Consider the following 27,629-nt stretch of genomic DNA (forward strand, 5'->3'; position numbering starts at 1 on the left):
TACCACAGACAACTGGGAAGAAACCCAGCAGGAAGCAACAGACCCATGGACACATCAAGATCAGGACACTGATGTTTTGTGCCTAGATTCCCCTCCGTCCACCCCGGCTCGCCAGGCCTCACCTGTAGATGACCAAATGGCCTTCAACTCTATGTTGAAAAAAGCAGCTGAACACTTTCAAATCTCCACTCAAGAGGCTGTGCCTGAGCTTGATTTTGTAGAGGATAACCTTAAGGAGAAGCCTCCATCTACCCAAGCCACCCCCCCCCTCCTTAATTCTATCAAGAGATGGTTGGCCCCCTCCTTGGTATCACCAGCTCAAACTCGGGCAGTGAACCCAAGAGTGGAAAAATTGTTTCGCCCTTCTCCTTCCACCCTCTATAGAGAGGGCATGCCATCCCAGACTCGTTGGTAGTGACTACCACCCGGAAAAGGTCAGGGGTACCTCTTGCCACTGGGGAAGCACCTCTGGACAAGGAATCCAAAAGACTGTATGCTCTAGGCAAACGAGTCACTTCGGCTGCCGCATACACTATGCGGATTGCTAATAATACCACACTATTGGCAAGCTATGCTGACGCTCAGTGGAACCTGCTCCAGGACGGCCTCCAAGAGGTTCCTGAACCCGTCAAATCCAAGCTTCTGTATTGTAATCGCGGGAAAACAAGTTAACCAGAATGTGATTAAAAACACCCTGGACACGGCTGAAACAGCAGGCACGTCTCTGGTCCAAGGGACCCTACTTAAAAGACACGATTGGCTGCGTACTTCTGGTTTTAAACCAGAGACACAAGCCTCTCTCATCAATAAGCCTATTGAGGAATCTAACCTCTTTGGGAAAGTGGTTGATGAGGCCTTGGAAACAGCTAAAAAAGAGCATGAGACTCTTAAGTCTCTGCAACAGATCACACAAAAACCTTCCCCCAGAGAGGTAATAACTCTCGGCAGTCCTTTCGAGGGCATGCCCGTGCTGGTCAAAACAACTATGGCACAGGGAATTTCAACACAGGACAAACTTCCTGCTCCACATACTACCCTTCAAGGGGTCAGCGACGCAGCAGAGGTAGAGGCCCCAATCCCAGAGGAGCCGCAGCCTCTGGTCAGACATGACCACAAGATCCGAAGCACCCTCCCATGTCACCCCGGTCAGGGGCCGATTAACATCTTTCCTCACGGCATGGGAGGGCATAACTTCAGACCAGTGGGTCATAAAGACGGTCGCCCACGGGTACTGCGTGGAATTCGCCCGACCTGCACAATTCAGACCGCCGCGCTCATGGCACCTTTCACCGGACCATCTGGAGATCCTGAATCAAGAGGTGGAAGCACTGCTGGGAAAGGACGCCATAGAAGCTGTCCCTATTCTTCAGGTAAAGGAGGGTATTTATTCAGTGTACTTCCTTGTACCCAAAAAGGACCTCACCATGCGCCCTGTTCTAGACCTGCACACAGTGAACAAGTTCATAAATCCCGCATGGGAACACTATAGGAGGTTATCCCACTGCTGAAACAAGGGAACTACATGGAAACATTGGACATGAAAGATACATACTTTCATATTTCAATGTTGCCAGCACACAGGAAATATCTAAGATTCATGATGGAGGACAGGCATTACCAATTTGAGGTACTCTCCTTCGGCATCGCCTCGGCGCCAAGGGTGTTTACCAAGGTCCTGGTAGTGGCTGAAGCACACCTGCACAGACTATCCGTCCCAGTTTACCCTCACCTTGACGACTGGCTCATCAAGGGGGACTCATTCAACACATGTTTTTCAAACACCCAAAAAACAGTAGATCTTCTCTTCAGTCTGGGTTTCTCAATCAACGAGAAGAAATCCAGTCTAGTCCCCAGTCAAACAAAACAATTTCTGGGACCTCTAATTCGGACGGAAGAGACTCGCCCCCCCCCCCCCCCCCCCCCCCTCCAGCGAGAGGGTTCAGAACATGCTTTTTCATATTCCTCAATATGTGGCCAGTCGGGAGGTGACGGTGCACAAAGCCATGCGCTTGCTAGGAATTATGGCATCGCGCATATACTTGGTTCCCCATGCGCGGCTGTGCACGTATCCCATGCAAGAGTGGCTCAACAGCCAGTGGAGTCAGGCCAGCGGACAATGGGAAGATCTGGTAGTTGTCTCGCCAGCCCTCGTTCTCTCTGCAGTGGTGGTCAAGAAAAAACCTCTTGAAGGGGAAGACCTTCACCACCCCTGCAGTGGAAGCCACTCTCATGACAGACTCATCTCAAACGGGTTGGGGGCCAAGGGGAATCACCTGCTTCAGCAGACAGCGCATGGAGTGTGGTCCCCTCAAGTAGCGTCCAACCATATAAACTTACTGGCGCTATTAGCGGTGTTCAAGGCATTGAAGGCCTTTCAGGTGCAACTACAAGGAAAGACAGTGCGGATTCGAACAGACTGCACTACAGCCATGTATTACCTGAACAAACGGGGGTGGGGGGGGGGCACTCAATCTCCAGGGCTATCCAAGCTGTCCCAAAACATTTGGATATGGGCTCTCAAACACAAGATGTTTTTGTTGTCCCAACATGTTCCAGGGGAACTCACTCTTCTGGCAGACGTACTCGGCAGAGATTTTCCTCTGCCCGAAGAATACGAATGGCGCCTGCACGAAGACATTGTGTCCAACCTCGTCACAGAATGGGGCTTCCCAAAGATCGAGCTGTTCGCAACTCATGAGAACACCCAATGCCAAGACTACACCTCCAGGTACCCCCAGAAACGATCCAAGGGGAACGGTCTCTGGATAACCTGGTCAGGGAAATTTGTCTACGTCCCCCTCCCCCGCACTCCCGACACCCCTTCTCAACAAGATGGTGCACAAGATGCACCAGGAACCAGTTACCATGATACTGGTGGCCCCCATGTGGGCACGCCAACCCTGGTTCGCTCACCTGATGGAAATGTCCCTCTCCCCACCAGTGAAACTACCCTGCCCGTACAACATGTTTTCTCAGGACAGGGGAGAGACCATACACCCATGTCGCCAAACTCTGAACATAGCAGCTTGGCTCCTGAGGTCATAGAGCTTGGACACCTACAGCTCCCTCAGAGGTGCATGGACATACTCCGGGAAGCTAATAAACCGAACACACGTTATTGCTATGCCAGCAAATGAAAAATGTTTTGTCATCTTGTGTAATTCCAAGGGCGTCAGTCCCATTGATTGCTCACCCACACACATTGTGCTGTACCTAACCCATCTGTTGGACACTGGGTTAGTCTTCAATTCCCTAAAGTTTCATCTGGCTGCACTGTCAGCCTACACCAAATTACAACAAAGTGTTGTGGTGGAAGATACCAGTGAATAAGGCCTTTATGGAAAGTGTTAAGAGGATTTATCCTCCCATTTCTCACCCAGCTCCTGGATGGGACCTAAATGTGGTTTTGACCAGGCTCATGGGAGCTCCCTTTGAGCCTATGCATAAAACAAGTCTGAAAGACCTGACTTATAAAACGGCCTTCCTAGTGGCTATCACTTCTATCAGAAGAGTTAGCAAACTACATGCACTAGACCTGTTTGTTACAGTCCACAGGGATAAGGTAGTTCTGCGCACGCACCCCAGATTTGCGCCTAAATTCATATCGGAAGTTCCACATGAACCAGTCCGTTGAACTACCTACCTTTTTCCAGAATCCCACTAGCATGGCTGAAAGAAGCCTACACACAGTAGATGTGCGCAGGGCAGTCATGTTCTATCTGGAAAGAACTAAACCACTGAGGAAAACAAACCAATTCTTCGTTTCAGTGGCAGCTGGTAGAGAAAGGGATCCTGTCTCTAAATTGGCTATCTCAAGGTGGATTGACAAATGTATCACACTATGTTTCTCTCTTGCTAAGAGAGAACTGCCCTTCAAGCCTAGAGTACATTCTACTCGAGGCACTGGGGCATACATGGCATTCATTGCAAATGTCCCCCTCGAGTCCGTTTGCAAAGCGCCAACCTGGAGTTCTGTACACACCTTTAAAAAAACACTATTGCCTAGATACTCATTCTAGGTCTGATTCTCAGGTGGGATAAGCAGTACTAAGACATCTTTTCTCTACAGTTCCTTCTCACAACCCACCTCCGGGTACTGCTTGCTAGTCTATGCACAGCATGTGATGCTAAGCAGATTAACAAGCATCAGAAGACCTGCATTACCCACTGTAATAGCATTTCTGATGATTGTATCTGCTTCCACGCTCAGGGTGGAAGGAACATAGACGTCTTACTACTTTGTCTCTTTATGTACTCTCACTATAGCCTTGGGCACCCTCATGGCCGAAAAAATACAATCGGGAGGGACCTCGGCGCGTGAGGGATTTTGGGTACCCTACACGTCACGATGGGGATAGTGTTACAGACACGCCTATGCCAACGTCCCCTTTCGGTCCCCGAAAGACAAGATGCAATACTCTGCGGTTACCACTGGATGTCGGACTATATGCATAGCATGTGAGTCTAAGCAGATACAATCATCAGAAATGCTATTACGGTGAGTATATCTTATTTTTACTAGAAAACATGTTATTTGGATACATGTAATTATGGATTTCAATGCTACAGCTCACGTTTGCCCTTCTTGATATAAGCCTGGCTGCTACCAACTTGTGTAGTATAGACCTATACCAATAGGTGCGTTAGCGAATACCAAGAGGACAAGGCTGTTGTAGTCTCCCACAGGGTTACTACTTCAAATCTTGCCTAACAGTCCCTAAGTATGCCATAATTTGGGAGACTTTTGGTCTGGCTGGGGAGGCACCCTGATCTGTCGCAGCCGGGACACTAAAGAGTACCAGATGAGAGCTAGCAGTGGAAGATTAGTTATGTAGGATACAGAATGATTATGCTACAAGACCAAATAAAGCATTACTTGGGGTGATCATGGGTAATCTGCTTAAGTTCCGAGACCTAGCTGATAAGGAGGTGTTACATAGCCAAACCGGTCTGGTTGAGGCGCTATAGTGAAGACAGGCCTGGGAGTTTATTGGCGAGAATAATTAAAACTGAGCAAGGCATAGCGCCCATCATGGGAATATTGGGATCTAACTGGGAGCTCCTAACATCCAGAGAGGCAATAAGCAGGGAGTTTTTAGGGTACTATGTTAGGCAGAATTTCATGCAGTACCCTCGGAGACCACCCCATACAATTAGGTCTACAGGTGTAAACAAAACCAACCTTTGGTAGAAGTCTGTACTACAGTTTTGTGGTAGCGAGCTGAGCAGCCAGGCCTATCTCCAGAGGGAATGTGAGTAGTACAAGAGGCTACACAGAGGTCTTACAATTACAGTGGTTCTAGTAGACACTTGCACTCAAGGTTTCTTGGTAAAACACTTACTAATTTATTACATAATCATTGAAAACATTCACTAGAAGGAGGCAACTTAATATTATACACAAATATACTTCAATATCAAACCAATACATTTCTGAACAAATAAGGCTTCCCTGAAATAGGAGCAAAATGGCATTTGTTACTTTCAATGGGAGTAAAAAGGCACAAGTTAGCAGAATAGATCACAAATACTTTCTTAGGCAGTGCAAATAGTTTTAATTCACTAGAGGACTCTATTCAGTTCAATAGGCCTAGGCCAAAGTCAATGGGCTAGTGTCTTGGATAGGAAAGAGCAGTTCTTGAAGTAAACGGTAAAATCTTTGCCAAAGTTCTCAAAAGTAGTTTGTACGAAAAAGAATTGTATGTTCGGTCACAAGCTGATTAGGCCTGTAAGTTGGGAAAGTTCCACAAAGTTTCACTGCGAGAGAGGCGGTCTCTCAATCGGGTTGGCACAGTACCTTAATATGAAGCCAAAGATGCAGCTGAAGACGTTGGTTCCTGGCAGTTCCTGCAGATCTCACTGTTCTTGGGCCTCTGTCATGGGGACAAGAAGGACGACGTCGGGGACTCCTGCACTGCACGGGATCGTCTGGGGAAAATGCTGACAAAATGGAGTCACTTCAGTTCCAGTAGCTGTAATTCAAGCACACAAGCTGGTGTCCTTCCCCCTGGTTAATCCTAACCAGCTCCGAGAATGGTATCCAGGTGGCTTACAAGTTAATTGGTCCCACCAACTCAAAGGAAGAAGGCGTCCTTGAAGGAGCTTCTCTGTCAAAAGGAGCTTTGGTGTTCGGACCTGCAGCAGGGCTTCACCAGGCAAACCAACGGTCCAGGAGTTGCAGCAACCGTCCTCTTCCAGCTCTTCGTTCCAGTGGTCGACTCTGCTTTCCAGTCCAGGAGACTCGCCTTTTATTCAGTTTTCTCCCATTCATTCCAACCTAGCTGCCACTCACCCAGCAGGGTGGCTGTCCTTGCCGGACAGTCATCCAGCCAATCACGCCAGAGTGCATAAACACTGAGATTCAATGATGACCTACTTTTAGTGTCTCCCCGTTACAAAAATACCAGAGTGGGGGGCAGCAGCTGCCCTGTCCTAGTTCCTAAACACTGGAATTACCCTCCCCATCAATATAAAGAGACCTCTCACCCCGGCTTCAAAAAACAGTTCAAACCCTGGTTAATTAACCAATATTAGTATAAAAGTTCTCAACCAATATTAATATAGTACCCCCCTGTTGAACATATAAATAATATGCATGAATATATTGTGTAATCTTCTGGTTTGTAAATGACTGCTGTACGCTGTACAAATGTATGACCAATGCCTAAGCTGTCTGTAACCACGCTGTGATACCGCAGGGTCTGGATGTGTAACAAATGAAAAGAGAAAATAAATGAAATTGAATAGAATGTTTTTAAACACCTCTTGCAAAACCTAGTACTAATCCGGATATGCCAAGCCAACAGTCATAAGTGATCAATGAGAATAAATATGTACAGAGTTGTCCTGGTCCTCTGTGGACAGAAAATCCATTGTTCTTAGGAAAGGATAAATAATGCCCATCAGTACAATGATCTGTAAGGCAAAGAACTAGTAATGTTTCACAAACATGTGGCCTTTTCCCAAGTAAATCAATGTTCACTTTTTCATACCCTTTTCCATTATATTCTAGGTGCAGAAACTGTCCAAGAATGAAGTGTTGATGGTAAATATAGGATCCTTATCAACTGGCGGAAGAGTTAGTGCAGTAAAAGCAGATTTGGGCAAAATAGTGCTGACAAACCCTGTTTGCACAGAAGTGGGTGAAAAAATTGCCCTTAGTCGAAGGGTTGAGAAACATTGGCGGTAAGTACTATTGTGCCTAAAGTGAACACGTGTTGTATTGTATTTGTTATTTATATAGTGCTTGTTCCCTATTTGTGTGGCCTCAATGCGCTTTGTGATTGGAACGCCCTCTGTGGCCGCTGTCGATGTGTAGGAGGTTCTAAGTGTTTAGTAGCCCAAAGGTCAGGCACGTGGACGGGCGCTGTTGGTGGTTTAGGATAGAGTGCTATTGCTGAAGATTCGATGTGTCCCCAGCTATACCAAATTTTATTTTTGTTGGTAGTCGCTGTATGGTAGTGGCAGAGCTGCATTCTATGGTGAATGGATGGCCGTACCTGTGGCCTGTGTCCACAGACGTGGTGTAGGGTTTACATACCATATTCTTTAATGTAGTTCGGTTGCAGCGTGTTTTCTTTGTCCAATGTGGACATGGTCTGGTTATTCGTGGTCTCTCTGGAGCGAGGTCTGAGCATCAAGGGCGAGTCCCGGTGGGGGATGAGGACGACGATGGGGCGGGGATGGGGGGGCGGTGATGCTAGGGGAAATGAGGACGGCGATTTGGAGGGGAAATGAGGACGGCGATGCGGGGGGAATGAGGTCGATGTGGGGGCGGGGGAGAGGCACACCAGATTGTGTGCGTTACTTTTAAGCTTTTGGAAGATCCTCCAGACTCCCAAGAAGCAGGACTGACCGAACCTGACCCCCACCCCCCCATCCCCCCGCCTCATCAGAGTGTGGGACCCCAGTAGCCAGGAAAGTCCATCTTGACAGCGAGGAACCGTGCTTGTTCCTATTTGCTGTACCGCAAGTTGCTGAAACAGCCACTGAAAGTGAAGTTTGCCGGTTGCCAGTTTTGACGGTCCCAGTGCAGTGCAGGAGTCCCCCCGACGTCCTCCCTCTTGTCCCCAGGACTGAGGCCCAGGAACAGTGAGATCTGCAGAGCTGCACAAGAACCGAGGTCATCGGCTGCATCTATTCTTCTTTACCAAGGTACTGTAAAATAAGTCTGAGAACTTACCTCTTACTGTAGAAGTGCTTGTAACTTCCACAACTCACAAGTCTAATCAGCTTGTGGCCCTACATTTGATCTTTTCATTAAAGACTCCTAAGAACTTGTGCAAAGACTTTTCCATGTACTTACCTGAAGTGCTGCATCCCATACAAAGACTTTTGCCTTTTAACTTTGGCTTAGCCTATTGATCTGAATGACTCTTCTAACTGCTATCTGAAAGTATCTGCCCTCCTTATGAATATTTGTAATTTCGTGTGTTCTAATAACCTTTGCCTTTTACCAACTGTGTTCTAAATGCCAACTGTAAGATATTGATGTCCCCAGCGTTGAAGTCACCTGTGGGTGTAGGTTGTGTCTGTGGGCCATCCCAAAAGGGTCTTGTCTGATTCAGAAACTCTGTGTACAGTATTGAAGTGTATTTGTGTGTTACTAGTATATTGCTCCCTTCTAAAGAAGGCTTTGTTAGGCAGAGCTTGTATGCAGTACCCTTTGGGACCACTACACACAACTATGACTACAGGTGTAAGCAAAACCAACCTTTGGTATAAGTCTGTATTGCACAGTTTTTGGTAGCGGAGCTGAGCAGCCAGGCGTATCTCAAGGGGGAATGTGAGCTGTAATGTTACACAGAGGTCTACACTCACAGGTGTTCAAGTACAGTTTTACACTTAAGGTTTCTTGGTTAAACACTTATTAATTAATTCAACTGTCAGTTATAAAACATTCACTAGAAGGAGGCAGTTCAATATCATACACAAATACACTTCAGTACTATACTCGTTAAATTTCTGAGGCATTCAGACTACTTTGAAGGAGGAGAAAAATGGCGTTCACAATACTTTGAAGGAGGAGCAAAAAGGAAGAGGTTAGAACATAAAAGGATTACAATAATTCTTAGACAGTGTAGATACTTTGAGTTCACCAGAATAGTCAATTCAATAGGCTAGGCCAAAGTCAATGGGTTTAAAGTCTTGGATAGGATAAAACGGATCTGGTAAGTAAACGGTAAAGTCTCTGTGAAAGTTCTCAAAGTAGATTGTAAAAAGAATGTTGGGTCACAAGCTGATTAGGCCTGCTAGTTGCAAAAGTTTCAAGCACTTTCACCGCGAGAGGCAAGTACTGTCTCGTTTCACTGTACCTTACAAATGAAGAAAAAGATGCAGCTGAAGACTTCTGTTCCTGGCAGCTCCTGTAGATCTCGCTGTTCCTGAGCCTCAGTTGTGGGGACAATTGGAAGGACGTTGGGACTCCGGCACTGGGACTGGTCAAAAGCTGGCATTTGACTCTGGGTGCTGTGTGACGCATGAAAAGATGATGCCTATGGAGTTGTCTGAAACTCCATAACCAAAGAAAACACAAGAATAAAACACATTTCAAAACACATGAGAGTTGGGGGGGGGGGGGGGGGGGAGGGTCACACACTCTCCAGGTAAAGAAATCGTCCTCAAAATCCAGCAATGTTGCTGGCGGTCTCTAAGGTGAAGGGAATTAGCACACTTTGGAGAATTCTCCCTAACAGGCTTCATAACTGACTGATAAATGAATAATTGTTTATGCAAGAAACCTTGAGTGTAAGAGTTTATTTAAATACCTGTAACTGAATCTTTGTGTAACTCTACTACAACTCACATTTCCCCTCTTGAGATAAGCCTGCTGCTCAACAGGCTACCAAAACTGTGTAGTACAAGCTTATACCAAAGGTTGGGTTGCCTATGCCTGTAGTGCTAGTTGTTTGTAGTGTTCCTAGAGGGTACTGCATTCAAACTTTGCCTAACCAGCAATATAACAGTAACAATCAAATATACTTCATAAAATACACACTAAATGTTTCTAATTCATTAAGTACCCTTTTGGGATGGCCCACAGACGCAACCTACACCCTCAAGTGACTGCAATTGCTAGGGTGCTGGGGGCATTAATATATCACTGTTGCATTTAGACTCATGTAGGGATAAGTCAAAGAAAATGCTATTAGAAAAAACAAGAGACCTCAAATATTCTCAAGCAGGCAAATACTTTCAGATCCCCCAATAAGAGTCATTCAGTGGAACAGGCTAAGCCAAAGTCAATATTTATTTGTATTTTTAAAGCGCACAACAGCCTGTGGGCATTGTGGCGTTGTTGCATATAAAACATTGGCTGGTTACAAAAGGAGGGTTGATAATGATTACAAGGCATTTTGCTTTACAGTAGCATTTTTAGTTACATAAGCTGGCAGTACAGACATCAAAACGTTAAGGTACTATTCATGTCAGCGGGGGGAGTGCGGAACGTTCCAGAGCTTGGGTGCTATGTGTGGGAAGCCAATGCCTCCAGCTTTGGCTCTTCTTATGGTAGGAATTTGGAGAATGGTGGCTTCTTGTAGGACGGAGGGAAGATTTCGTGGTTATGGTTTGTCAGATAGGAAGGTGCAGTGTGATTGATGCATTTGTGTGTGAGGGTGAGTATTTTGAAATTGATTCTTTCCTTGACTGGGAGCCAGTGAGCATTTCTTCGGGCCTGCGATATATGGGCAAATGTAGAGCAGCACGGAGCGCATTGTTTTGCACTATTTGGAGCTTATTTAGATTTTTGGATGATGTGCCGGCTAAAAGGGCGTTGCAATAATCTATTCTGGCTCCTATGGTGGCTCTAGCGGTGGAGAGGCAGTTAGGAGTGGTAAGGTAGGGTTTTATGGCATAGATGAGTTTGGTGGTCAGTGCAGATGAAGAGGAGATGGCGCTGTCTTGTCAATGAGTGTAGTGTCTAGGTAGACTCCTAGGGTCTTCACGGCAGAGGAGACCTGTATGCTAATGTCAACGGTCATGAGTATTCTTGGCTGAGCTTGGATAGAGTTTCGCTGGGGGCCAGGATGATCTGTTTTGTCGCCGTTAAGGCAAAGACCATTAATAGCCATCCAGGTTTGGATTGTGGTGTAGATGTTGAGAGCTTGTGTGATCTTGGGCATAGTCTCCAGTGAGGGGGAGGAGAACTTGTGTGTCATCTGCATAGTTTGTGTAGGCTATGCCGAGAGAGTCCAGTAAGTCGAAGAGGGGTTTAGTGAAGAGGTTGTAGAGGGTCGGTGCAGTGCATGACCCTTGTGGGACTCCCCAGCTTAAGGTGGTAGGTGGAGTGTTGTCCTGGTCAGAGTATACTTTCATGGCTCTACCTTCTAGAAATGATGTGATCCAAGTAGATGCTTTGTGAGAAAAGTGAGCTGCATTGAATAGGTGAGATATGAGGATGCCATGGTCCACTAGGTCAAATGCTGCGGAGAGATCGAGATGTAGTAGTAGTAGTAGTAGGAGGAGGGCAGGTTTGCCTGTGTCCATTATTTTGGTAATTTGATTCTTTAAATCTAGGAGGGCAGTTTCGGTCCCATGGTCTTTGCGGAATCCCGATTGCCTTCTGCCTAGAATGGCATGGGTTTCCAAATAGTGTTGGATTTGGTTATGGGTGGCTTTGTCTAGGATTTTGATGAGGTAGGGGATGGTGGTGATGGGGCGATAGTTATTGGGGGAGGTGGGATTTAGAGAGGGTTTTTTTTTAGGAGCGGGCGAACCCAGGCTTTTTTTGGGCATTGAGGTACTGTTCCGGAGGAGAAAGAGGCATTGAAAGCTATGATGATGGGGGTGAGTGCTTCTGTGCACTCTTTGATCATGGTGGGTGGGCATATATCCCCTTTGCATGTGGAAGGATTGATATTTTTGAATAGGGCGGAGACTTCTAGCTCTGTGACTTCTCTAAAGGCAGAGCGAGTTATTTGCGGGCGAGGGTTGTGCGGGGGGGACTGAGGGGGACATGGGGAGGTTGGTGAGTTCTTTACGTTGGGATGCTATTTTGTCTTGGAGCGTTTTAACTTTGTTTAGGAGGGCTGTCTGGATGCCTGTGCACCATGCTTCATCCTTGATGATTTTGTCAGGGCTGGACTTGGGAGTAGCGAGTTCTTTGAATATAGAGAATATTTCTCTGGATTTGTAGCTAGCTTTGTTAATTCTTTGATTATAGGATTCGGATTTGGCTTTGAATATAGCATTTTTGTAGGTCCGTGAGATTTTTTGAACTCGTTGAGGGAGGATTGGTTGGATGTTAATTGCCACTTGGATAGGGCTTTTCGTTTCTTGGTGCGCAATGCAGATAGTTCTTCTGAAAACCAGGAGTTGGACTGCATGGATGTTTTTTTTTCTTTTTTATCTTCCAATGGGGCAATTGACTCAATGGCTTGGGCGAGGGCATTGTTATAGATGTTGGCGAGAGAGGTGGGGTCTTGGTTAAAAGGATACTTGAGTTCAGGGATATCAAAATAGGCAAATGTCTGTGAGCTGAAGCACTTCTTTGCAGGTAAGTAGAAAAGTATTTGCACAATGTTTTAGAAGTCTTTGAAGAAAAGATGAATCAGTTGGGCCACCAGCTGTTAGACTTGTGAATAGTAGAAGGTACAAGGAACTCTACAGCAAGAGGTAAGTGCTCTTAAACTTTACAGTAACTTTGTATTGACGAAAAAGTGCAGCAGATGTCTGTTCTGTGCAGCTCTGCAGATCTCACTGTTCCTGGGCCTCAGTCATGGGGACAAGAGGGAGGACGTCTGGGGACTCCTGCACTGCAATGGGGCGGTCACCGCTCGCAACCGGCAATCTTTCTGTTTCAGCACCTTGTGACTACCACAAATGGCAGTACTGCGGTTTCTCGCTGTCGAGGTGGACTTTCCTTGCTTCTGAGGTCCAGCACTCTGTTCAGGTGGCTCAGCCTCAGTCAATCCTGCTTACTGGGAGTCCGGAGGATCTTCCTGGAGCTCTTGGCCAACTTAAAAGCCATGCACACAATCTGGTGGTCCTTCCCGTGATGTTTCGGTTTCCAGCAGCAACTTTGTGGAAATGCAACCAGCTCCGGGAGAACGTCCAGGTGGCTTACTTTGGAGTTGATTGGTCCCACCAACTCAAGGGGAGAAGTCGTCCTTGCAGGGGCTTCTCTGTCGATACGAATTTGGAGTTTCAGCACAGCAGCAGGGCTTCACCGGGCAAACCAACCATCCAGGAGTTGCAGCAGGCGTCCTCTTCAAGTTCTTCTTCAGTTCCTTCGTCCAGTGGTCGACTTAGCCTTTTATTCAGTTCTCTCCCAATAATTCCAGCCTAGCTGTCAGTCACCCAGCAGGGTGGCAGTCCTTGCCAGTCAGTCAGCTGGCCAATCACTTCAGAGTGCATTTGGGTCACCTATGAGATTAAGCACAGGGAGTTTCGGGCACCTCCCTCACGTCCTGCATACCTCAGACACCCTGGAGCCAGAGGTGGGTTTCACTTGTGAATCCTGCCAAAGGCAAAGCGGACAATGGGACCAAACCTGTTGCAGAGTAAATCTCAAGAATGACCTTTCCACAAAGAAATGGCAAAAAAAGACCAGGGCCATTTTGACAGAAATGGCACCCTTAGGTGCTCTACCGGGGCTGTGAACGCAGCCCACTGTAAATGCACACCACGGTAGTTAAATCGAAACTGCCACCAGCCATTCAGTGAGAAAAGGGTAACCTAAAACATGTTGTATGCAAAGCTACCGTTTCCCAGAGCAGTAAAGTGAAATTGACTTTACTTACATATGTAACTTTCTAGACCAGCACACACTATTTTACAATAGGGTGCTGGAGGGGTTACCTAGTGTATCCCCTTTGTCTAGCTTCTCAGGTAACATTTTTTGTTGCCCTTTCCTCACTGAATGGCTGGTGGCAGTACTTTACGTTTAACTACCATGGTGTGCATTTACCGCAGGCTGCATTCGCAGTTGCAGTAAAGCACCCATGGGTGCCATTTTTGTCAAAATGGCCCGGTCTTCTTTTTTCGCCATTTCTTTGTGGAAAGGGCCTTCTTGAGATTTACTTTGCGTGCCAATCCAGGTTTGGTCCCTTTGTTTGCTTTGCCTTCGCTGGGATTCACAAGTGAAGCCTGCCTCTGGCTCCAGGGTGTCTGGGGTTGGCAGGAAGTGAGGGAGGGGCCCATAACTCCCTGTGCTTAGTCTCCTGGGAGACCCGAATGCACTCTGTAGTGATTGTTCGGCTGATTGTCCGACAAGCCACCTTGATGGGTGACTGACAGCTAGGCTGGAATGAATGGGAGAGAACTGAATAAAAGACGAGGCTTTTGGCTTGGAAGGCAGAGTTGACCACTGGATGAAGGAACCGAAGAAGAGCTTGAAGAGGACGCCTGCAGCAACTCCTGGACCGTTGGTTTGCCCGGTGAAGCCCTGCTGCTGTGCTGAAACTCAAAATGTGTATTGACTGAGAAGCCCCTGCAAGGACGACTTTTCCCCTTCAGTTGGTGGGACCAATCAACTCAAACGTAAGCCACCTGGACATCCTCGGAGCTGGTTGAATTTCCAGAGTTGCTGCTGGAAACCGAATAGCCAGGGAGAGGAACATCAGATAGTGTGTTGCTTTTAAGCTGGCCAAGAACTCCAGGAAGATCCTACGGATTCCCAGGGAGCAGGACTGATCGAGCCTGAGCCCCATCAACCGAGTGCAGGACCCTAGAAGCGAGGAAAGCCCATCTCGATAGCCAGGAATCGCAGTGTTGCTATTTGCAGTAGATGCAAGGAGCTGAAACACCAAACAGCCACTTGTTTGAAGATTGAAGGTTGCGAGCGGTGACCGTCGCATTGCAGTGCAGGAGTCCCCTGAAGTCATCCCTCTTGTCCCCACGTCTGAGGCCCAGGAACAGTGAGATCTGCAGAGCTGCTCAGGAACGGAAGTCATCTGCTGCACTTTTTCTGCAATACAAAGGTAGTGCAAAAAGTCTGAGAATTTACCTCTTCCTGTAGAGTTGCTTGCATCTTCTACTACTCGCAAGCCTAACGGCTTGTGGCCCTACATTGATTCTTCTTTTCCTTCAAAGACTTCTAAAACATTGTGCAAAGACTTTTCCTACTTAACTACAAGAAGTGCTTCAGCTCATAGACTTTTTCCCATTGACTTTGGCTTAGCCTGTTCCACTGAATAACTCTTACTGGGGGATCTGAAAGTATTTGCCTGCTTAAGAACATTCGTGGTCTCTTGTATGTTCTAATAACCTTTTCCTTTGACTTACTCTGAATTGACTCTTAAGTGCAACAGTGATATATCAATGTCCCCAGCACCCTAGCTATTAAAGTCACCTGAGGGTGTAGGTTGTGTCTGGGCTATCCCAAAAGGGTACTTAGTGATTTAGAGGTATTGAGAGTGTGCATTTCATAAAGTATATTTGAGTGTTACTGTTATATTGCTCCCTTCTAAAGAAGGCTTACTCTAACCGATAAACTAATAATTGTTTATTCAAGAAACCTTGTGGGTAAGATTTTATTTGGATACGTGTCACTGTGAAACTCCCCTGCAGCTCACATTGACACCTCTTGAGATGAGCCTGGCTGCTCAACAAACTACCAAACTGTGTAGTGCAAGCTTATACCAAAGGTTGGGTTTCCTATTACCTGTAGTCAGGGTTGTTGTAGTGCATCCAAAGGGTACGCCACACAATCTTGCCTAACATCCTTCCCTAGCCTTTTCCTTTTCCACAACCTCAGAATTGCAAAAGTGATATATAAATGCCAATACTGTCCTAGTAATTGAAGTCACCTCAGGGTGTAGGAAGTGTGTATGAATCCTCTCTAAAGCGTAACTACTTGCTTATCTTGATTCTGAGAAAGTGTTATGAAGTGGGGAGAATTCTCAGAAATGTGCTAATTCCTCTCTACCTTAGAGACACCCAGCACGTTTACTGGACTCTAGGACTCTCATTTTCAACCTGGAGAGAGGGAGAATTTTTTCCCACACGTTTTTTACTGTGATTTAAACTGTCTCTTTCTCCAGCATGGGGTCTGGCATGGATTCACATGCTCATGAATATTCCCCGTCGTCAGGCTGGGAATCCTCGGTACACAAAAAAAAATCAGTATCAGTTTTGTTTCTGATCTGTCTTTCCTAGTAGTAACCAATCACTGATCTCTGGGTCATACTGCCCACAGCCAATGACCTCCCTGTCCCTAAGCCCCGCCTCCGGCAGCCATCCTCAGATTTTTGCTGCACGTTCAACTGTTGGGAGTCCTCGTGCTATAGCTCTTGAGCTTTTGCTGCGTTTTTCGCCCTTTTTCAAAGAGAATTTCTCATTTTTCGTTTAAATTGAGCCTCAAGCTCCACCGTCTTTACATCCGATCAACGGGGACCCGATTCGGAAGTTTTTACGCCCCTCAAGGGTGAAGATTCCGTCGAACGACGCTTTTGGAGGATTCCAGAAGTTTCTGAGGCCTACCCCGGACCTGGCCCAGGAGAAAGGGAGCTCGACGCCCGGGAAGCTGTTCAGGACCTGCCCTGGATGCCAGCTGCAGAACGTGTTAAAGGAAGACGAGCATTCCTTATGCCTCTGTCTTCACGAGGACAAAACGCACGTGGAGGAGGACTTTGTGTTTTGCGGGAACATGTCGGAGCGGACCATGAGGGACCGCCATCTTCCTCTCGCCAACTGGCTGGAGAGAAAGAGCCTGTCGGGTGAGAAGAAAAAGGAAATCCGAGCGGTCTTCTAAGTCCTGTGAGGGTGCCCCGGCGACGGGGGCCCAACGCAAGGCTAAGCACCGCGAGTCCGTGGGCACCGGGAGCGCCGAACGGTCGTGCTCCTCGGCGCGAGCCAACGCTCTGGCTTGGGTAAGAGGAAATCCGAGAACCCGGCCAAGCTTCTTGAGAGGCCCTGGTCGATCTCGAACATTTCGGCTGATGGGGAGCGAGGCGGGGAGCCCTCCCCCAAGGTGAAGGCCACAAGCACGCAGTTGGTGACTAAGGCCTTGATTCACCCAGCCAAGGCCTCTATCGAGAAGGTCGTGGCAACCCTAGCGCAGCCTGCGGAGGTTACACCTGTGGTAGCGTCCTCGAGGCCCAGAGTCTCCCCGCCACCTCGGAGGGAGGCATCCTTCAAGCCCATCGAAAGAACCCCCACGAAGCCCCCGGTGGAGAAAGAAGGGGGGGCCAGTGGCCGTCGTGGATTCAGACACAGCCTCCAAGGAGGAACTTGTCGAAGTCCCTCAGAGCCACGACGCAGGCATGGAGGAGGACCAGCCTGTCGAGAGGCACCCCGACGGGGGGTGGGGGGGCGACAAGAGACGGCGGTGCCGACGGGACCCCAGACCAACCGTCACGCCCGTCGCAGCCAGTGCCGCAGGACAACTCGGCGGCCATTTTGATGGCAATTCAATCCTTGTGCTCTGAAATAAGGACTAGATTGCCTTTACCCCCGACGGAGGAGCCAGGGGCAGGCCCGTCGGGAAGTCCACCACCCAAGAGGAGAAGAACACCACCTCCGGCACCCTTCCAGCCCTCGAGGCCTGCTCAACCCTCCTCCCCGTCCATGGTCTGCAGGGATGACACGGGCACGGACGAGGGTGGCGACGATGGGATGGACCTCCCGTCGCACCCCACACCCCCCCGGGCTTCCCCGCACAATGAGATTGGATCCGTCCATGCGATGATCTCCAGGGCATCCAAGCTTTTCAAGCTCTGCCTCGAAGAAAAGTAGGGGTTCCTCTATCAACGTCGAGAGACCAAGAGGAAGACGGTCCTCGCAGTACCTCTACTGGATGATATCTGGGCCGAGGGGCTCTCCCTCCTCAAGAACCAGTCCACGACGCCGGCAAAAAGGGACCGATACGAAAAGAAGTACCGGGTCTCTGACGCAGCCCCTCTATGCCTTAGAGCACAGCCGACCCAGGATTCAGTCGTCTCGGCGGTGGCCAGGAAGAAGGCAGGGGGGGGCATCGGCATCGACTTCACCGCCGGACGGCGAGGGAAAGAAGCTTCATGCGATGGGACGACGATTAAAGCGGCCAACGCCCTGGCTATCGTTGCCCATTACGACAGGGAACTTTGGTATAAAATCGCTCCCTTGTTGGACTTCCTGCCGGACAAGAGGGCAGAAGCCCTGGAAATCTTGCAAGAAGGCGAGGTGGCGTCGGACCACGCCATAACGGTGGCGACGGACATCGCTGACACCAGTTTCCGCCAGTTGGGCAACAGTGTTTGCCTCAGATGGCGCGGATGGCTTAAGGGGACGGATTTCCGTCAGGACGTACAAGCCAAAGTGTTGGACATGCCCTTCAACGGGAACAACCTGTTTGGGAAGACAGTCGATGAGTCCCTGCAAGCCATCAAAACGGAGACAGACCGGGCCCTGGGAGTTCTCCAGCAACGACGACAGTCCTTTCGGAACACCGGAGGCAAGCAAGGGGCCTACAAAGGTTCCGGCAGTGGCTCCTCTACCTACCGTCAAGAGGCCCGTTCCTCGTCGCAGGAGGCCTATAGAGGACGGGCCAAGTCTGGAGGTTCCCGCCGCCAGGGAGGTCAAGGCGGCCTCGAAACAGGACTGAACCGACCCTGGCGTCGGGCCCCCACCGAAGCACCCAGCTTCGGTGGGGGGCCGGCTGGCGAAGTCCGTCAGCGTGTGGGAGTCCATCTCCACCGACCGTTGGGTGCTGGAAACCATGACCCAGGAGCAGGCCCTAGAGTTTCTAAACAAGTGCTCTTGCGTGCCACCTGTGTCCAGGAAGGAAAACCACATACCCCAGCTGCTGCTGGAGGTAAGGGCGATGCTCAAAGGTGCCATCGAGCTTGTCCCAAAGAGACTTCGGGCTCCAGGGTCTACTCGAGATGCTTTCTCGTAAAGAAGACAGGAGGTTGGCGTCCCATCCTGGACCTGCGGCGACTGAACAAGTACATCAAGGCTCAGATGTTCCGGATGGTCACCCTCCAGAACATGCTGGGACAGCTGGAGGAGGACGATTTCCTGTCGTTTTCTTCCGGTCGCCTTCGTCGCCGGCCGAGAGGACTTTGCACTCACTGGTTGTAGCTAGAGCGCTGAAGTTCTACGTGGACCGCACAAAGAGTTTTCGGAAGACATCACAGCTTTTTGTGAACTTTGGGCCTGTGAATCAAGGGAAGGCTCTCTCGAAGGCTTCCATTTCCAGATGGCTCTCCGGCTGTATCATGCACTGTCACCGGTTGGCAAACCAACCGCTGCCCGGCCGTCCGAGAGCCCATTCGACCAGAGCGATTGCTGCTACCACGGCATTCTTGTCTGGTGTGCCCCTGCTGGACATCTGCAGGGCGGCTACGTGGAGGTTGACGCACACCTTCACGAAATTCTACTGCGTCGATCGGGATTCCAGGGAGGAGTCCAGGGTCGGCCAAGCAGTGCTGCGCAACCTGTTCGCCTGAAGGGCCTGGTGAGGAGGTAAGAGTACTTAATGTTGAGTTTATGTATTGCTTAATGTTGAGCCTTTTGCCACCTCGCGTGGTTGTGCATGTGTGTACTGCTATGTAATCTTATATTCATGAGCATGTGAATCCATGCCAGACCCCATGCTGGAGAAGGAACAAGTTACTTACCTGTAACTGTTGTTCTCCAGCATGGGTCTGGCATGGATTCACATGCGAACCCTCCTGCCTACCCCTCTGCGGCTCTTCACTTGGTCATACTGCCACTTTATGTGCTAACAAATCTGAGGATGGCTGCCGGAGGCGGGGCTTAGGGAGAGGGCAGTCATTGGCTGTGGGCAGTATGACCCAGAGATCAGTGATTGGTTACTACTAGGAAAGACAGATCAGAAACAAAACTGATACTGATTTTTTTTTTTTCTTTTTTTCTGTACCGAGGATTCCCAGCCTGACGGGGAATATTCATGAGCATGTGAATCTATGCCAGAGCCATGCTGGAGAAACAACAGTTACAGGTAAGTAACTTGTTCCTTTTGGTTTTGGAGTCTGACAAACTAGATAGGCATCATCTTTTTACATTGTGACACATAGCACCTTCAGTGCATTGGCACAGGGGTAGTCTTTCAGATTTCCCGAAGGTTTGAATACCTTCTCTTGGGTACACTACTGTTCTCCAGCATGGGGTCTGACATGGATTCACATGCTCATGAATATTTCCCGTTGTCGGGCTGGGACTCCTCGGTAAAGAAAAAAATCAGTTTCAGTTTAGTTTCTGAACTGTCTTTCTACTAATAACCAATCACTGGTCTCTGGGTCATAATGCCCCCAGCCAATGACTGCCCTCTAACTAAGCCCCTCCTCTGGCAGCCATCTTCACATTTTTACCACACGTTCAAGTGTTAGGAGTCCTCGTGCTTAGCTCTCAAGCTTTTACTGCGTTTTTTCAGAGAGTTTACTTTCATTTTTCAGTCAATTCGAGCCTCAAGCTCCACCAATTTAACGGGGACCCGTTTCGGAAATTTCTACGCCCCTCAAGGGCAATATTTCATCGCATCTCACTTCTTGGAGGATTCCGGAAGATCTTTGAGGCCTACCCCGCGCGGTCATGTCTCAAGACAAGACTCGACGCCCGTTGGATCCAAGCTGTTTAGGATCTGCCCACGATGTGGACTACAGAACGTCTTCAAGGAAGATGAGAACTCCCGGTGTCTCTACTGCTTGCACTCCGACAAGTCGCACGTGGAGGACTGTGCGTTCTGCAAGAACATGTCCGTCCAGACCATAAATGACAGTCGTAAACGACTCGCTGACTGGCTGGAGGCGAAGAGCCTGGCAACTGGTGAGAAGAAGTTTGAGCGGTCTTCTAAGACCTTTGAAGGCGCTCCAGCAACGGGGGCCCAACAGAAGGCAAAGCACTGCGAGTCCGCGGGCACCGGCAGCGCCGTTGGTTCGGGCTCCTCAGCTGCCAGGCCGGGCACAATGTCACTGATGCCGTCAACCACTGCTTCGGCTCGGTGAAAAGGAAGTCTGAGAACCCGGGTAAGCTTCGGGAGAAGCCCTGGCCGATCACAACGGAGAAAGCCAAGGGGGAGCGAGGCAGTGACCCTCCCCCCACGGTGAAGGCCTTTCACACGCCAAAGGTTGTGAAGGCACAGATTCACCCAGCTAAGGCCTCGATTGAGGGAGTCGTGGCGTTCCTGGTGAAGCCCGCAGAAACGACCCCAGTGGAGAGGGCCTCCAGGCCTAGAGTTTCCCTGCCATCTCGGAGGGAATAGTCTTTCCGATCGAAAAGACCCCTGTGAAGCCCCGGACCGAGAATGGGGGTTGGGGGGGACACGGTAGTCCTAGCAGACTCGGATACCTCCTCCGAGGACGAGCTGTCTGTCATCAAGGCAGTTCTGGACAAGAGATTCAACGAGGTTGGGCCTGCGGGAAAGATCCCGACGAGGCAGACCTGGAGAGCGAGGGTGGAGCCGACGAAGAGCGGCAGGTTGATGAGCCGGGGGAGCCTCTGCCAACGCTCCCTTCGCAACCGATGCCACCACCGTCGGACAGGTTGGAAGACATCTTGCTGGCACTGTACACCCTGTGCACAGAGATGAGGACAAGGTTGCCCTTACTGCCGGCGGACTATCCAGCGTCACCTGAACTGTCGGAGCCCTCCAGCCAAGCGGGGGGCGAGTCCATCCACCCCGCCTTTCCATTCTTCACCTCCATCCCCTCCGCTGAGGGATGAGATGGAGACTGAGATGACTGGGACGGATGACGGCGGGGACGACGGAACAGATCTCCCATGGCCCTCTCCCTGAGCTTCCCCTCCCGATGAAATTGGCTCGTCTCACGCCATGATCGCCAGGGCCTCAGAGCTTTTCCAGCTATGCCCAGAAGAGCAGAAGGAGGGAGTCCTTTATAAACAACGGGAGGCCAAGAGGAAGACCGTACTCAGTAACTCTGTTGAACGACATTTGGGACGAAGGACTGTCCCTGCTGAAGAACCCGGCCACGGCCCCCTGCGAAGAGAGACCGGTACGAGAAGTAGTACCGGGTCCCAGAATCCACGCCCATGTGCCTCAGGGCGCAGCAGTCCCCGGACTCTGTGGTCTCCGCGGTGGCTAGGAAGAAAACAGCAGGGTTGACAGCATCGACTTCCCCGCCGAATGGCGAGGAGAAGAAGCTAGATGCCATGGGACGTTGGGTCATCTCGTCGCTCTCACTATCGTGGCCCACTAAGATAGGGAGCTGTGGTTTAAAATCGCCCCCCTCCTGGACTTCCGGCCGACAAGAGGGCGCAAGCCCTTGAGATCCTACTAGAGGGTGAGGTGGCTTCGGACCACACTTTCACGGTAGCCATGGACATCACCGACACTGGGTTTTGCCAGATGGGCAACGCCATTTGCCTTCGCTGGCACGGTTGGCTCAGAGCCACCGACTTCTGTCCTGACTTCTGTCAGGACGTACAGACCAGGGTACTGGACACGTCCTTCGACGGGAACAACCTGTTCGGTAACACGGTGGACGAGTCACTGCAGGCCATCAAGGCAGACACTGAGACGTCCCGTGCCTTGGGCACGCTTCATTAGCGACAGCCGTCCTTTCGGACCTCCTGAGGCAAGTCTCAGGGTGCCTCCAAAGGATTCGGCGGCAGCTCTTCATCGTACCGTCAAGCGGCCCGCTCTTCGTCGCAGGAAACCTACAGAGGCCGCAGCAAGGCCGGTGGACATCGCATCGTCGCCAAGGGGCCCAAGGTGGCAAAGCCTCGGCGAAGCAGGATTGAACCGGCCGTGACGTGGGGCCCCCACTTGAGCACCCCGGTGAGATGCCGGCTGGTGAACTTTGTCAGCATGTGGAAATCAATCTCCACCGACCGTTTGGTGCTGGATGCCCCGGCCCACGGTCACACTCTGGAGTTCCAAAGGAAGTGCCCACACTTTCCACTGGTCAGGAAAGAAAGTCGCATCCCACAGCTACTTCTGGAGGGACAAGCGATGCTTTAAAAAAAAAAAACGCAATAGAGCTTGTTGCGGTACTTCCTCGTCCGGAAGAAGACTGGCGGCCTATCCTGAACCTCCGCCGCCTCAACAAATACATAAGATCCCAAATATTCTGGATGGTCACCCTTCAGCAGGTGCTGGGACAGCGGGACGAAGGGTACTTCCTGTTGACGCTGGACCTGGTGGATGCATACTTCCACATCCCCATACACAAAGGACATCAGAAGTGTCTACGCTTTGTGGTCCAGGGACGGCACTATCAGTTCAAGGCAATGCCCTTCCTTTTGAAGTCTGCACCAAGGGTCTTCTTCACCAAGTGCCTGGCACCGGTGGCGGCGCAGCTGCGCCTGCGGGGATCCACGTCTACCTCTACCTGTACGATTGGCTCATCCGAGTGAAGTCAAGGGAACTCGCCGTCGACCACACAGGACCCGTCCGCCTGCTCGCGGAACTGGAGTTCTCTATAAACTTTGCAAAGTCCTGCTTAGTGCCATCGCATGACGCCCTGTTCCTGGGAGCCAGGCTCAACACGGTTGCACGGCTGGCTTCACTGTCGGTGAGGATAAAGGCCATCCTGGGCAAGGTACAACTGCTGTTGACCATGGAAGTAGCCAGGGTGAGGTCCATCAAGTCCCTGCTCGGCATGATGTCATGCATCTACCTCATGCAGGTTGTGGATGTGGCCGCTGCAGGAGTTCTTAGTTGCCCGCTGGATACAAGGATACAAGTGGGGGGAAGCTTTTAAGACAAGACCTCCCTCAACGGGACTTTCTGTCAAGCGATCCAGTGGTGGGACACCCGTGGGCATGGACTTCCAGACTCCAGCGCATCAGGAGACTGTGACGACTGACGACTCCCTGGAGGGATGGGGCGCGCACACCGGAGATCTCCACGCAAGAGGCCTTTAGCTCCTGGAGAAGCGGTCACTGCACATAAACGTCCTGGAGCTTTGGGCAGTGTTCTGGGCCCTCTGGTCCTTCCTTCCATCCCTCAAGGGCAAAGTGATGGTTTTCACCAACACCACCACAAAGTTCTACATCCGGAAGCAGGGGGGGCACTAGATCCCCAGCTCTCCAAGAAAGCACCGGATCTGTGGCACTGGGCTGTCGCCCAGGGGATGTTGCCCAGGGGATGTTCCTGGTACCTTTTCACCTGGCAGGAGTAAAGAACACTGTTGCTGACTCACTCAGCAAGGAGCTGCGCTCCTGCCACGAATGGGAGCCTCGGCAAGATCAAGTAGATCTCCTATTCCGATGATAGGGCAATCCCCAGATCGATCTGTTCGCGACGAACACCAAGTGCTGGAGGTTCGCCAGCAGGTTTCCCCAGCCGGGGAGCATGGGGATGCATTCTCCTTCCCCTGGGACGGCCTGCTCCTCCTATGCGTTCCCACAGTTGCTCCTGCGACTCATCAGTCAACTCAGATGGTCCCGGTGCAGGATGATCCTCATTGCAGCGGCATGGCCGAGGCAGATCTGGTTCCCGGACCTTCTGGACATGTCGACGTCCCCTCCAGTCAAGCTACCGATTGTTAGGGCGAATTCTCTCTTTAGGATGAATTTCCTAACCTGGTGAGTCCCCCAGCAGCTTTGCTGGATTTCTGGAGTTTGTTTTTTCTCCTGCCAAGAGTGAGACTATTTTTCTCCCACTCTTGGACATGATTTATGGTGTTCCTTTGACTGTTAATGTGTTTTATGGGCTATGGGGTCCTTTACTCCATAGGGTCTCATGTGTTTTTACTATGTGTTACACAGCACCCTCCGTGCAGTGACACGGGTGTCATAGTGACACCCCATCATAGACTCCATACCCTGGGACTGACTACTGTCTCCCCGGGCATGTAAAGTCACCATTGGCTTTACTAGTCCCAAATTATTAACAGAAACCAGTACAAACCATCATATTGTGGACGTACAATTCGACTGCCCCGGGGTCCGTTAGTCGAGGGGGCACGTCTCCGTCCCCCCTGATCGAGTTTTGGCTGGTGGCAGTGGATACTACTTTTTATATTCGACCGCGGATATTTCCCTATGGGATTTTCCCAGTGTTCGGGGCTACCAACTTTAATTATTTAATTCTCATAGCCTCGAACATACCGCCGGTTTATTTAATATTAATTCCCCGGTTGGTATTTTTTGCCAGGACTCTATTCTAAAATGGCATTTGTGTTCTCTTCTGTGACTCCAACCCAAGACGAGCCCTTTGTTCCACTTTTTGGCGGGCTTCTCCACAGAAGCCTCCAAAAGTGGTGCCGCTCTGTCTGAGTACCACAGAGGGTGTGGGAGGGGGGTTTAGGCACCCTGGACTGAGTTACCTTGGTAACTTGATTGACAGCTAGGCTTAGTGAATGGGGGTATGCTGCATAAAAGCAGGGCTTTGGGGACTGGAACTTCAGAAGTCGCCACAGGACCTGAGAATCCGACGAGGGAGAAGCTGAGCCGACCTACCACGACGACACCACCGGTGGAGCCCTGTGGAATCGACTTACCACTTTCCAACGACAGAGAAGATCTCCCGGCTGGAGAGGCTTCTTCCCCTGACAGGTGGGCACAACCAGTTTACCTTCTTCTCTTCGCACCCCAGACCGGTTTGCGGTCGAACTGCCCGTGCCAAGCACCCCGGCAGCCGGAAAGCCACTTACCACTGGACCGCGAATCAACGGACAGCTCCTTGTACCTGAGAAACTCTGTGGCTGGTTTCTTCCCTGGCAGTGCAACGGACTCCTGTCTTCCTCCCCGACGAGATCCTCTCTTCCCCCGGACGAAGCACCGACTTGCATCCGCTGCCAGGAACAACTGCCCCCGCTGGAGTGTTCTCACCACTTTAAGGTACCGTGTCCGCCAGGCCTTCCTTTCTAAAGATTGCTACAAGGTAATAACCCCTTAACCTACTGGACTGGGCTGGCCGCCTTGACCCTCTAACTGGTCCCTTTCTTTGGTCCAACTCCTTTTTGAACTGTTAAAAGACTTTTGTGCACTGTAACCGTGAGACCTTGGACACATTTCGTTTTCATCCTCTTAAAGCGGATCCGGCCTACTGACTCTGAATTCACGGTGTTACTTTGCCTTCCTCTCTTGTTGTGTTCGTGAAAAAGTGTTGGGATCTGTTTCAATTTATTCTCTGCTTTGCCCTCCCTTTTTAAAACGAATTATTAGAGTGCCATCTACGTTAAGCGCTCACCGCTGTCTGAAAATAAGTAGGGCTTTAGATAAGAGTTGTCTAATATTCTTTTAAGGGAGTGTATATCTTTTAGTGACTGTGTTTTTGAATTGCTTACTATCAGTGGCTGTGTTTTTCTAGATGTGGTTTTAAATAAATAATTTTCTGATGTTTGTTAATCTGCTTAGAATCACATGCTGTGCATAGTCCGACATCCAGTGGTCACTGCAGAGTATTGCATTTTGTTTTTCGACGTCGACAAGGCGTGTATGTAACACTATCCCTATAGTAACGTGCGTTGTACCCACAATCCCTCACACGTCGAGGTCCCTCAGATTGTTTTTTTCCGCCCAGTTATTGGTCGCCTCTATGCGGAGCTCCTCGAGAGACATTGCGAAATCATTTCTTCGACCCTTGGTTGTTTATTTTTATCAATATCTAACACATAGATCCCTCCCTCGACGAAGCTGCAAGCTGTTTCTCTGCCGAGCAAGATCTTCGACGGAAGGACGAGCGGAGGAGATCCTTCGGCGTCGCCGAACACGTGGCCTGGCCTCGCCTGCCTTACACAGTAGGGAGAGTGGGGTTGTGTGATCTTTTCTTTTCACTCCGAGAATGCCTTTCTCTTTCCCCTCCCTCTCTTTCGAGTTCGTAATCACACTTCTTGCCCTCACCTATGGAGAGGACGCCCTTTAGGTTTTGCCCACTTTGCAAAGGCAAATATACCTGAAAGGACAAGCACAAACGGTGCAACCGTTGCTTGCCCCTCGATCACAAGGAGGACGGCTGTGCGGCCTGTAAGTTACTTAAGCCCAAAACGATAAAGGACCGCAGGGTCAAAACGTGGGCGGCCTACGCCATGTCTAGGTCAGATTCCTCGCCCGCTGCCGCCGAATGTGACGAGGACAGTGATTACACGACCTCCGTAACGGAGGTTGTAGACCTCTCGAGGGAGCGTTCTCGCTCCTCTTTGTCCGTCCCCGGCCCTGACAAGCCCGGCTCACGCCCAGTTTATGGGGATGAACACCCCGGCGACAAGGACGCACACAAGAAATCTCATAAACACATACCCCACGGCATGCATTCGTCGAAGACGAAGGCAGCCATAGCGCCAACGGAGGCGCCGGGCCCACCGGCGTCTTCTGCCGACCGTAAGGGTCGCCAGCCCTTCCCGCGACAGGCGACCGGGCACTCTGGAAATAAGGGCGCTAACCTCAAACCCTCAGGCGGCGTCGTGCCTCGTAAGAGTGCGCACGTTGCCAGTAAAGACTCAACGGTACCTAGCGTGACGGCGAGCGATCCCTCGGCAGACAGAATGATCGCCGAAAGCCTTGCGCCTATATCTTCTAAGGACGGCCAGAGACTGATGACAAGTGACATGCCGAAAACCGTGCACAAGGCCAAAGAAACGCCGAAGGCGCCGGAAAGTAGGCTGGTACAGCTCCCACCATCGACGGAAAGCCTTAGCCTGCCAGAACACTTCTCAGAAGGCGAAGGCACCTTATCTTCGACGCTATGGGACAGATCTAGGCGAATACAAGGAGAAGAAACTCCTTTTTCACTCCGACCGCTGTGGCCTACCTCAGTGGACCTTAGAGAAGTTCCAGTC

At 50.2% G+C, this 27,629-nt stretch overlaps 1 protein-coding gene across 1 annotated transcript in view; it reads left to right on the forward strand.

Moving 5' to 3' along the window:
- The window catches only part of EIF2S3 (eukaryotic translation initiation factor 2 subunit gamma), a 339,722-nt gene that overhangs the window by 293,070 nt on the left and 19,023 nt on the right, over positions 1 to 27,629 (forward strand). Inside the window, exon 11 of the mRNA XM_069637284.1 lies at positions 7,013 to 7,185. Coding sequence (XP_069493385.1) covers positions 7,013 to 7,185 — 173 coding nt within the window. The remainder of the gene's footprint in view (positions 1 to 7,012; positions 7,186 to 27,629) is intronic.

This window comes from Ambystoma mexicanum, chromosome 7p, assembly GCF_040938575.1.
Source record: "Ambystoma mexicanum isolate Mex_15411 chromosome 7p, UKY_AmexF1_1, whole genome shotgun sequence".
NCBI lineage: Eukaryota > Metazoa > Chordata > Amphibia > Caudata > Ambystomatidae > Ambystoma > Ambystoma mexicanum.